Source organism: Canis lupus, chromosome 23, assembly GCF_011100685.1.
Source record: "Canis lupus familiaris isolate Mischka breed German Shepherd chromosome 23, alternate assembly UU_Cfam_GSD_1.0, whole genome shotgun sequence".
Lineage (NCBI taxonomy): Eukaryota > Metazoa > Chordata > Mammalia > Carnivora > Canidae > Canis > Canis lupus.
In genome coordinates this window covers 7,140,660-7,152,708 of record NC_049244.1, presented here as the reverse complement: position 1 = coordinate 7,152,708, position 12,049 = coordinate 7,140,660, and the positions used below count along the sequence as shown (strand labels likewise).

Sequence of the window (12,049 nt, the reverse complement as noted above, 5' to 3'; positions counted from 1 at the left end):
TCATCCTGAGCCTGCTGGGGATGGAGCGTCTGCCTGGGGCCTGGGCTCGGCGATGTGCCCAAGGAGTCTGAGGAGCATGTGAAGCACGTCCTGGGAGCACAGGTGAAGGACAGCCACTATTGCCATCCGCCCTTTTCCCACTCTTACCACCAGCCCGTGGGCTTCGGGGTCTTCATAATTTGAACTGAGAAAATGCATTTTTCCTGAGAGGAGTTGAAGCAGTTTTGAGTGGAATAAGGGAGAATCTTCTGGATATTTTAGGGTTCTTTCTAGCCACCTCTGCTATTGAGACTTTATCAAAATCCAGGAACTAAAAATAAAGGATAAATCTTATTCTTTTTTCTGGTGTGTGTTTAATTCATGCTTGGAGCCATGGACATTTAAGATATCTCAAAAGCCACTGAGTGGGGGCTGCTCAAGCCATGATCAAAGGCAAAGAATATCTCATTGGAGGCAGAGAGTGGGTCAGGCAGAGAGAAGCTGCAGGTGGTTCATGCCCAGTCAAGCCAGAAGGTGGTTTCAGGAAGAAATAGCAGAGACAAGCTGCACTCCTCCCGAAGTCCATACCTGGGGTTGCCTGGGCTGGAAGGGGGCCCTTTCTTCTCTGATGTTTCCGAAGTCCCCTCTGTTGTCTCCTCCTCCATGCCCTGATTTGTGGCAGCCACTTGATCAGGCTCTGGGAGTTCAAACATTTCCTCATCTTGCTGCCCAGTCCTGCCACTGGAAACATCGGTCCTGTCTTCTGGGACAACAGCCTGCAGCTGACTGGACAGAGCCTTGCTCATGGGCTGCAGAAAGGCATCGAGCTTCTGTTCTCGTGAATCTGTGCGGACCATCTGGTGGGCATAGACCTTGTCGCCACTTCCAGTAGATGAGGGGGTCGCACCCGTTGTGGATTTAACCACCTCTCCAGAGGGGCCAGCAAGACCTGGTAGTAAAGTCTGTGTCAAAAAAGAAGGTAGTAGGTTAAAAAACTTTTTTAAGTAAATGTTTTCTAGCCGCTGTGATTTTTCAAGCTCAATGGCATTTATGTAACATATGACTCATTTATGTTTGATATTGAACCCTTTCTACATTCTGTCCTATACATTTCAATGAAGTAGAGTCAATCTGAAAAAAACAAAACAAAACAAAACAAAACACCCACACACACAAAAAAGGAGACAGTGGCATGATTCAGAATATGAAGTAAATATGTCTAGGTTCCAGGGTTACCTGGCTGGCTCAGTCAGTAGAGCATGCAACTCTTGATCTGGGGTTTTAAGTTCGAGCCCCAAGTTGCGTGTAGAGTTGGGTTAAAAAAAATAAAATTTAAAAAAAAAAAAAAAAAAGAGAGAAGAAAGACGTCCAGGTCCCAAAGTGAAGCAGAACTAGAGAGCTAGAAGCAGGTATAATCATTATAGAAATATTATTATAGAAGCAATTCAGACCAAAACTTGAAGTTTTAAAAGATACACCAGTAAAAATATAAAAATTCAGCAAAATGCTCATAATTTTTAAAATTCATTTGAAATAGGGAATATTAATGTGAAGTTCTCATATTTTTGTCTGGAGAGATTTTCGTTTTTTTATTATAGTAAAATATACATTCAATTTATTATTTAACCATTTTTAAGTGTACAACTCTGTGGCATTAAGTACATTACATCATTGTGTGACCATCACCACCATCTAACTCTAGTTTTCACCCTCACAGCCTGAAACTTTGTACCCATGAAACAGTAACTCACCATTCTCCCTCCCTACCAGCTCCTGGCGGCTACTCTTTTGTCTCTTTTTAAAGATACATATTTCCTAGCTCTGTCCACTGGAAAGGCCGAAAGCCAATGACCATCCAGCAGCAATAAGGACCCTCTGATCCATAACTATAGTCTCTAAACATCATCCCCACTAAAACAAACCAGAGTTCCTTGGAGAAATGGCCAATTCCAGGACTTGGGAATGGGAAAGTACAGAGTGAGCATACAATATCTTTTCTTGTCAGAAATAAAGAAACCATCAAAGACTAATAGAATTGGGTCAAAAGGACAAGAGCACCAGTTTGAAGGGGATTTTGTTGGTCTGAGATGGGGTGATTTGAGGATCCAAAAGAAAAATGACTATAAAATTAAACGATATTGCTTTGTTAACAGCTATGTTAAAATATCAAGGGAAAAGAAAAAAATAGGGAGAGGCAAAGAGAAAGAAAGAGGACAAAGTCATTAAACATCATTGGAGGGGCACCTGGGTGGCTCAGTGGTTGAGCGTCTGCCTTGGGCTCAGGTTGTGATCCTGGGGTCCTGGGACTGAGTCCCACATTGGGCTCCCCACAGGGAGACTGCTTCTCCCTCTGCCTATGCCTCCGCCTCTCTCTCTGTGTCTCTCATGAATGAATGAATGAATGAATGAATGAATGAATGAATGAATAAATAAATAAATAAATAAATAAATAAATAAATAAATAAAATCTTCAAAAAAAAATCACTGGAGATCATCAGGACATGAATTCATTCCTTTGCAAACTGATAATTAAAGGGGCAGAACTCAGCATTTACTCTTACTTTCTACTATGAACTGTGTTTCAGGATAACTAAAAAGCTCTAACAAATGAGGGAAAGTTATTGTATACAGAAGAATTACAGTTAGTTAAAACACAGAAAATAAAATCAGAAAATCATAATCTTGAAATCCTCGTGAAATAAGTGATTCAGGTAATGGTCATCAATGAATGGTGAAATCATTAAACTAAATATTCCTGGGGAACTTGAGGAAGAAGAAACAGGCGGTCACCAGTTGAACCCACTGAGGAGTCTTATCACCAAAATGACATAACAAGTCAGGATGCGCCTCCTGCTGGGGTGTGGCAGAAAATACAAGACATCATCTATCAAGAATTCTCATACAGAAATTATTTTTTAAATCTGAATGTAATCATGCCGGTTTATAGGAATTCCTAGTTTACAGGAAATGTGGAGGATTAGAACAAGTTCAATGACACTAATGATAAGTAATCAAACAGAGATGTGCATTATTCTACAGAAAGCCTTCAGAATAAGCCAATAGGAACAACAACAAAAATGTACAGGGACTTCTCTGGTTTCAAAGAGACTTAAGAGAGATTTAAAAGACAACAATAAATTATAAGAGTGGAACTTAACTGGATATGGATTTGAATAAAATTACTTTATAAAAGGATCATTTTTGGACAATGGGGACATTTGAATATGGACTAGAAATTAAATATTACTATGAGTTTTATTATGTATAAAAAAGGACATTGTGATTATATAAGGGAAAATATTTTAATAATTTATTTTTAAAAAAGTCTTATGTACTTATTCGTGAGAGATACAGAGAGAGAGAGAGACAGACCAGGCAGAGGGAGAAGCAGGCTCCCTGCAGGGAGTCCGATGTGGGACTTGATCCCAGGACCCCAGGATCATGACCTGAGCCAAAGGCAGATGCTCTACCACTGAGCCACCCAGGTGCCCCAGGAAACAATATTTAAAAACACATAATAAAATACTAGGGAAAAGAGTAAATCCCTGAAATGTGCTTTAAAATATTCTTTTCCCTTGGGGCACCTGGGTGGCACAATTGGTTAAGCATCTGACTCTTGGTTTCAGCTCAGGTCATGATCTCAGGGTTGTGAGATTGAGCCCCACATCAGGTTCCATGCTCAGTGCAGAGTCCACTTAAAGACTCTCTCCCTCTCCCTGCTTCTTCTGTGTGTGCTCTCTCACTCTCTCTAAAATAAATAAATATTTTAAAAAAATACTCTTTCCCCCACCACCAAATGAGAAAGGGAAAGAGAAAACAAATATGGCAAAACGAGGATGGTTGTTGAAGCTGAGTGACAGGTACATGGATTATTTGTGTAATATCTACTCTTATGTGTACTTAGGAATATTCAATAATGAGCTAAGTAATAACAAGTTAAATAAGGTAGCAACTCTGCTCAAAAAGGAAAAACCTTCCTTCATAGACAACATAAACACCCTTGTAGCATACATAGGCAAATGAAGTGAATATAGTTGACCTTAGAACAAAGCAGATCTGAACACTGTGGGTCCACCTACATGCTGATTTTTTTATAGTACAGGACTGTAAATGTATTTTCTTTTCCTTATGATTTTCTTAATAACATTTTTCTACCTTACTTATTGTAAAAATACTTTATATAACACATGCAAAATATGCATTAATCGACTGTTTATGTTGTCAAAAAAGCTTCTGGTCAACAGTGGGTTAACAGGAATTAAACTTTTTGAAGAGTCAGATTTTTGACTGCCCAGGGGTCAGAGCTCCAACCCCCATGCTGTTAAAGAGTCAACTGTTTTGTTTCATTTGGCTATGCAATGGCCAAACCAGCAGAAATTAACATAACTACTTGCAGTAATTTTAAAGTGCAAAAAGTGAAACATTTTGTCCAATATGATGGAGATGCAACAAAACCCAAGAGCTCCCAGGCTTCCTAATTTCCATACCAAATAGTTTCACTACAAACCAGGGCTATGCTGTACACCCTGGGCAATGCTGTGCAAGGTGTAGCTGGAGAGTGGGAGAGAAGGTATTCTGATGCCCCCAGAGGAATGTGGACCCCACTACCCACAACAATGTGCCAAGGTTTTTGCTGCTTCACCAACACAGGCAGGCTGTCAGATCCAGAAATCCACTTTCCTTCTGAAGACACACTGGTCAGTAATATGCAGAATTCTATAGGAAAAGACTACTATTTATTCAAGCTAACTAAATGAATCTGACTCATGCAAAATAAGACAAGGAGGAAGACAAGATGTTCTTTCCCCAGTGTAGCCAGGACCTCTGGCAAATGTCTTTCTTTTGACCTCAGCTAGGACAGAGCAAGGGACAACCACTCGGGCCCAGACAACATGCTCTTCATTTTCATCTCATTCTTTGAGCCTGTCTTCTGCTCCCTGCCAGCCAAACCCTTTCCAGGTCCTGGCAATTCCAGATCTTCCACCGTCTGTGAGTGGAGCTACTTCCTCTGCCCAGGCCCCTCATTGCTTCTCCCAAATAACTGCAGGCCTCCACTGTGCCCCTCTGCAATCCTCTCCCTTTGCAACCACAGGATTTTTCAGAAAATGCACACTGGATCTCGTCAATTCCCATTGAGCCAAAGCAGAAACTCTTTAACATACTGACCAAAACGTCTACCACCAGGGACCTCTACAGCCTCCTCTCTCCAGGGCCAGCTCCCCAGCAGGCCCACACTCAGATCTCCCCCTGGCTGCACATGACAACACCTGGGAAAATTGTAAAACTACTGGTACTCCCTCTTATGCCCCACCTGAGACTGACTTCTTGGTCTGGAGAAGGCCCAGGCAAGAGTGCTATTTCCCAGGGAATTCTGATGGCAGCCAGGGTGATATTGGATCCACCACGTGGAACTTTCAGACCCTCATGCACACGTCCTCTGACCTCCCCCAACCCCTCAGGCATTTTCCTCACCAATACCTCAGCCACAAATCCTGTTTCCATGCCTCGTCCCCTTTGTCCATCTCATTTCTACCCAGCCCTGGGGTCCCAGCCTCTGCGTCCCTTCCCTCCCTTCCCTGATTACTCTTACACCCTCCCAAGTCCCTCTTTTCTTTTTCTTTTTCTTTTTCTTTTTAAGATTTTATTTATCTATTTGGTAGTAAGCAAGAGCACATGCAGGGGGAGTGGCAGGCAGAAGGAGGGGAGAGAAGCAGTTTCCCCACTGAGTGGAGGAGTCCGATGCGGGGCTCCATGCCAGGACCCTGGGATCATGAACTGAGCCAAAGGCAGATGCTCAACCAACTGAGCCACCCAGGAGTCCCCAGAGTCCCTCTTTTCCTCTCTCTCATGGGATATATTCTCCAGGAGACCAGGAGGGCCTCCATGAAGGCAGGAACCAGCAGTGGTGGGTTCCCAGGCAGTCAAGAGCCGCTTGCCCACACAGGACTCTCAGTGCATGTTTACAAGGGAGACAGAAGATGAGATGCAGCAACAAGTATAAACCAACTACCAGTGACTGAGCACTCTCTATGTATCACACATTGCTGAGAGCTGTACCCACCGTGTCAGGTCCAGCTCCCCTACAGCGCATGTGTCCTCATTTCAACAACAGCACTAAAGGATGTGCATACCTATTACCTATACAAGACATAGGGCTCATGTGGCATCAGGGGCCCACCACCCTGTGCCCAGGGAGAACTTCCTTCTGCCCACCTGCCACATATGCCCTTCAGATGGCATCAGTAGCAGCGTGAGTGTACTCATTGCCCAATCCTCTGCTTGGGCTCCAGCAGTGGTGGAGCTGCTCTAACTGCATTTACTCTCACTGCTTACTGCCCATGCCACCTCCCAGGTAGGTGTGTTCTGTGAAGTTTCCTAAGGGAAGCATTCACTGGCTTGGTAAATCAAAGCAGGCTCACAGAAGCCCATTCTCTCTGCTTGCAGGACCTGGTGCAACTAATGGGGAAATGTTTCTGTTTTTCTTTTTTTTTAAGAGTAGAAGAGAAAGGCGGGGAGGGGCACAGAGAGAGAGAGAGAGACAGAATCTTCAACAGGCTCCCCACCCAGTGTAGAGCCTGACATGGGGCTCAATCCCACAACCCTGAGATCATGACCTTAGCTGAAATCCAGTCAGATGCTTAACTGACCAAGCCACTCAGGCGCATTACTTCTCCCTCTTTTTGGGAGGGGGGCAGGTGGGAATGTTTCCGTTTCTGTAGTTCTGGGGTTTGTGGTGCTTCTGAACACACCCTCACCCTGTGCGGCCTAGAATCCCATCATGTCAGAACTGGGATGGGACACTGGAGATCATATTATCCACACATCTATTTTATAGATGGGAAAACTGAGGCCCCAGAGAGCTGGGAGTAGTAGCTCAGAATCATAAGCACTTAGAACCTGGGGAATTCTAATAAGGTAAATGGTGCCAGGCCCTGCATTAGACACTTCACCTACTGCTTATAACCACATTCAGATGTGAGGGTGACCAGTTTGGTCCTCACTGAGGGAGACCAGGGAAGGTTAATAGTCACATGGCACTAACCCAGGCCTGTCTGAAACTAAAGGTCCTGCTCCTCCCACTGTCCCCCTACCTCTCATGGACCTGGCCCCCTCCACTCTGCCCTGTAAGTGTGGGATCAGCCTCCTCCTGAATACTCTCAGGGAAAAAGAGTACATGGGAGAGGTGCCCTATGCTGTTTCAGACAGCTTGCTTTTCTGAGAAGTCAGCCTAAGGTTCTAGACAGAGACTGAATCATGACCAGGCCCAGGGATAACATAATACTTTCACAGTCAGGTTCAAAAAAGGAAATGTTACTAAAGAAAAACTATCCTGGTAATCCTTGGAAAGACAGTCCTAAAGCAACAAGCCAAAATCTGGGCTCTCATGTCAGATGGGCCTCATTTTCAGGCAGTGGGTGAAAGCACCAGAACAAGAGCTGGACAAAGAGCGCCCTCACCTGGGTGAAGTACATCCTGGAGGAGTTGGAGCCCAAGAGCTTGCTCTCGATGTGCTGCTGCACCCGCTCCAGGATGCTGTCCTCGTGCAGGAAGTGAACTTCGTGCTTCGTGGGATGTACATTGACGTCCACGTTCTGGGGGCTGATCTCTAAACTGGCAGGGATAAAAGTAAGCAATTACGTCTTACATCCGGTGGTGGGGAATGGGGAAGACAACTCTCATACGATATACACGGTGACCAGCAGGCTTGGGAAAGCGAGACAACACAGTGGTCGAACCTCAGGGTCAAGTCTGAGCGACCTGGATTCTGAAGCTGTGCAGCCTTGAGGCAGTGACAGCACCCCTTTTTGCCCCAGTCTCCTTGTCTATAAAGGGGACATAACAAATGGTGGGGCTGAAATTCACACAGAGCACTCTGCAGATACTTGGTACATTGTACATCAGTTGTTACCATCATTCCAGAACTCATGGTATTTCTTACTATGTGACCTGGGGCAAGTCACTTAACACCTCTGGATGGGTTTTCTCATCTGTAACCATGAACTTGTCCATTACTTACTTGTCAGTATTGAGGATCAAAGCAAGAATGCATGTGAGAGAATGCTCTATCATCAAAATGTAATAAAAAAAAGTCAGTTTAGAGGCCGTGCCAGCTATCACCTTATTGCCTCAGCTCCATATCCATCTTTCATTGCTTGCTCTGTGCCCACAATGTGAATCCCTGTCAGTACAAGGCACTAGAGGGCCTGTGGAGGAGGAAGGAGTTTCTCTGCCAGGTAGGGTGAAGTTTCTGATTGGTTCAGGGACAAGATCCATTATTCACCTTTGCTTCACTAACACGGTGGCTGGCACATGGGAGGCCTTCAGTCAGACTCTCCTGCATCAGTAAATGAAGGAAAACTGTTCCCTTCACCTGTGAGAAAGTACAGAACATCCTTTTGCCAATGGTGGATGGGATTCACTCTGATGGAGCTATTAGCAAGCCCATCTCTTTCAAAGAGGGCAGCTGGACAGAATTTACTCCTTGTGAGTCTCGGGTGAGGAGCCGGGCGCTGCATTACCTGAGGTACAGGAAAGGGTGTGTGTTCTTGGGCAAATATGCTGCATATACTGTTTCAATGGCTTTTCTTAAGGAAGTTGACTCTACCAGACGATCTAGAAAATAAAAGGTGAGTAACCAGCTCAAAACTGTCCTGACAGGAGAGGTACGAGGTACACATTCATACCATGCCATGAAATCACTCAGGAAAAACACTTCTAGAGTGACATCTGCAGCAGACCCCAGGGAAAAGAGGCCTTCCATGTGTTGCTACTCATCAGCATCTCACCCCGGTCTTCGAGCTGTCTCCTCTCAGTCAAGTCACAGAAACAAGGGAAGACAGTTAAGTTCTACCTCCCGGCTGCCCTTCCCTCAATCTGCCTGGGAGGACTACCTTTGCCCTTGTTGGGCACAGCAGGCAGCATCCATCAGCTCTCAAACTTTTCCTGCTGCACATATGTACTGGCTGCCTAGCACATATGCCACGGGCTGGGAGACAATACATTGGTGACTACATGAACTCCAGTTCCAAGTGGTAAACCACACGAGAGATGTGTGCTAAGTAATGGGGGGATGAGGCAACCAACTCTGCCCAGGGCAGGTGGGGTGGGGTCCAACAGTGGGGTATCCCAACTGAGTTATGATGTAAGAAACAGTTTTCTAGGCAGTACTGAAAGGCAGTACAAATATCTGAATGTATGTTTAAGGTGATTTAGGAAATGACACAGAGTTGAAGGGGATGGAAAACACTAAAAGCTGGGAGAGGTAAGACAAAAAAAATCAGAGGAAAATGTATTTTCTGAAAACATAGTCCTCCTTTCTCCCCAGACAGATGACCTGCTGGTGATCTATTCTCCTGGGATGGTGTAGCCAAGGATATGTCCCATGGTTTTATTTCCAATAGGAAGAGAGGCTGTGATCTTATCAATGAGGAGACCATTATTTTCTGAGTCCTCACCGACTCCACAGCCCCTCAACAAAGTTGCTATATGTGGTAACACATGCCCTGAGCACACAGGCCTTGAGCAGATGTGGGCACCTGACAAGGGGATGGCCAGAGCCCTTCTGCTGTGATTTCTGGACTGGAGACATGCCGAAACAATGTTCCTTTTTCCACTGCCTGAGTGAGAGCACATGGCATGTGCTCTAAGAGTCTGACCTCTCTGCTATAGGGAACTTCGTATGGTGACCAGACTAGCTAACGCTGATGCAGGACTCACCAGCAGCATGGACATGGGCCCCCCACATGGCACTTACACCGATTTCTGCTTGTCTATTCTGTAGCCAACAGATGTGTCACAAAGCAGTGTTCTTCATGGTTAGAAAAACAAATGAAAAACATTTCTAAGCCTTGATTAAAGCAAGCTTTATTATAGATTAGGCTAAAGTCTTTCTTAATGAAGTAGGAAAAAACCATACTAATATAGACCAGTTTAACAGAATGTGTCTATATTGACTCCCTCTTCCCTGTTTCTATATGGCTTTGAAAACTGCTGTAAAACATGTATAATCTGGGACACTTCTAGATGGTTATTATTATAAATGGAACAGGGGAATACACCATTTTCAACAGTAAGCAAACAAAACTATACAATGAGTTGTTTTGAACAATAAAGGTAAAGGATATATATGATAAAAATGTAAGCACTGAACAAACGGTAAGATACAGGATGCATTTCTGGCTGGGAAATTAAAAACTGAATCAGATCCATTTGTGGCTCCCCGTCACAGTCTCTCAAAACCATATAATATGCAATTAAGTAAAAAGAAACAGAATGCAAAATAGTATTTACTCAACAAGTAGCAATCATGTAAACAATATGCCCACAGAGAGATAAAGACTGGAGAGGAATCTGACAAAAATTCAAATCCATTTAGTTAATTTCCTCCCTGATTTCCAGTACCACTCATTATACCATAAATAACCCATTTTTTAAAAAGAAAAATTCCCAAGGGGTTAACATTCCGTTTCTTTACTGATGACAGTGCCTAAACCCAAGGTACCCCCTCCCTGTGTCCTGCTGTGCAGTTCAAAGCCTGGCCTGCTGTAAGGCTCTGATGCCAGCAGGGGAGGAAGCTGGTCAGGCTCAGAGATGCTCTCTTCCAGAGGCAACAACCACACACTGCAATAGTCAGCCAGCAATGAGCACAAATCAGAGGGCTGAGTAGATTTAGGCTAGAAATTATAAATGCTTCCTAACCAAGCTACACTTCAGCATGAGGGTTTCCTGCATGTAATCAAACCTATGGATTCGGAATTTTTCCACAGGCCCATAAAATTTCCTGTGGACACACTTCCACATATGGTTATTTTTCACTTACGGTTGATGAAGAGTAAGAAGATGCACTTCTTCACTGAGTAATTTGCATTGGATATGTAGCCATTCATTTTGAAGGCTAGGGTTTTATCCTCACACCCAACTTCTATCAGTTCTCTGGTTGAAAAAGAAAAATTTTGAAGGTCTTGAAAATAATGGAAAATTCAAACAGCATAAAGAATGAAAGTTGGAAAAATCAGGGTTCCTTCATAAACTAATAGTGCCAAATAAGGACTCCCGAGACTGGCTTTGTTGAGTCCTCTGGGCCCACCCACCTATCCATCCATCCATCTGTCTGTCCCTCCATCTACCCACCTACTCACCTCATCACTGTTCTCAAGTACTTCCGTTCTGTGCCAAGCACTGCTCTGACTACTGGGACATAATGACAAGTCCAAGCTCTGAGACCTTATTTTGCTGAGACCTTTATGGATCTTAGTAAACCCCAAAGATGAAATTCCAGAAGGGCTCATTTCTACTGAATCCCTTACTATATGAACAGCACCACACTGGGGCTCTAGTGTGGTGTCCTCAGGGCTGTGCTTATGGGGAGGTGAGGTTAATGGATGAAAGGTAGTCCTCATATAAGCCACACTCACCTCTGCCTGAGGATCTTCACAAGTGCTGTCCCTCTGCCTGGAAAGCTCCTACTGATAGCTAGTTAATTCCTCCTTATCCCTCCTATGTCTGGGCTTACTCCTTCAAAGAACTTTCTCTGACTATCCCTTCTCCCTGACCCTGAGAGATTCTCCCGTTGTGCCTTATATTTTTCCTTTGAGACACCTAGCACAATCACTAATGAATGGCATAATAATTACTTCATGTGTCTTTCCAACTGGATATGAGTCCTCTGAGGGCAAGAAGCATTTCTGCTTTATGCCCTACTATATTTCTCAGCACAGCACCTAATAAACAGTAGTCATTCATGAAGCATTTGCTGAATGTACAGTAAAAGCTGTCAAGTAATAATGTGTACTCTGAGTCTCTGAGAAGAAAATACAGCTTGCGGTGTTTCTCACACACAATACACCAGCAAAGCCTTTCTTCCCAAAACTGTCTCAAGAGGCTGGTGTTCTGGAAATATCCTTTGGGAACTGCTGCTCTGGGCAATTTCTAATCTCTTATTGTCCCTAGGAATTTCATAACGACTAGTTCTGAGTCTTTAAAGAATAAAGAAAGCTCGTACAGTTTTCCTTGTACAATAGTGTGCTCTCCCTGCTCTGGGAACACATTTTGAAAAACTTCATTAACAATT

At 44.0% G+C, this 12,049-nt stretch overlaps 1 protein-coding gene across 5 annotated transcripts in view; it reads right to left on the bottom strand.

The window, feature by feature from the left end:
• Window positions 1-12,049, bottom strand: part of MLH1 (mutL homolog 1) — a 49,038-nt gene that overhangs the window by 23,057 nt on the left and 13,932 nt on the right. For all 5 annotated transcript variants that reach the window (XM_038570370.1, XM_038570372.1, XM_038570374.1 and 2 more), the window contains exons 9-12: window positions 10,799-10,911; window positions 8,499-8,592; window positions 7,437-7,590; window positions 568-941 (exon numbers count right to left, since the gene is read on the bottom strand). In XM_038570370.1, coding sequence (XP_038426298.1) covers window positions 568-941; window positions 7,437-7,590; window positions 8,499-8,592; window positions 10,799-10,911 — 735 coding nt within the window. The remainder of the gene's footprint in view (window positions 1-567; window positions 942-7,436; window positions 7,591-8,498; window positions 8,593-10,798; window positions 10,912-12,049) is intronic.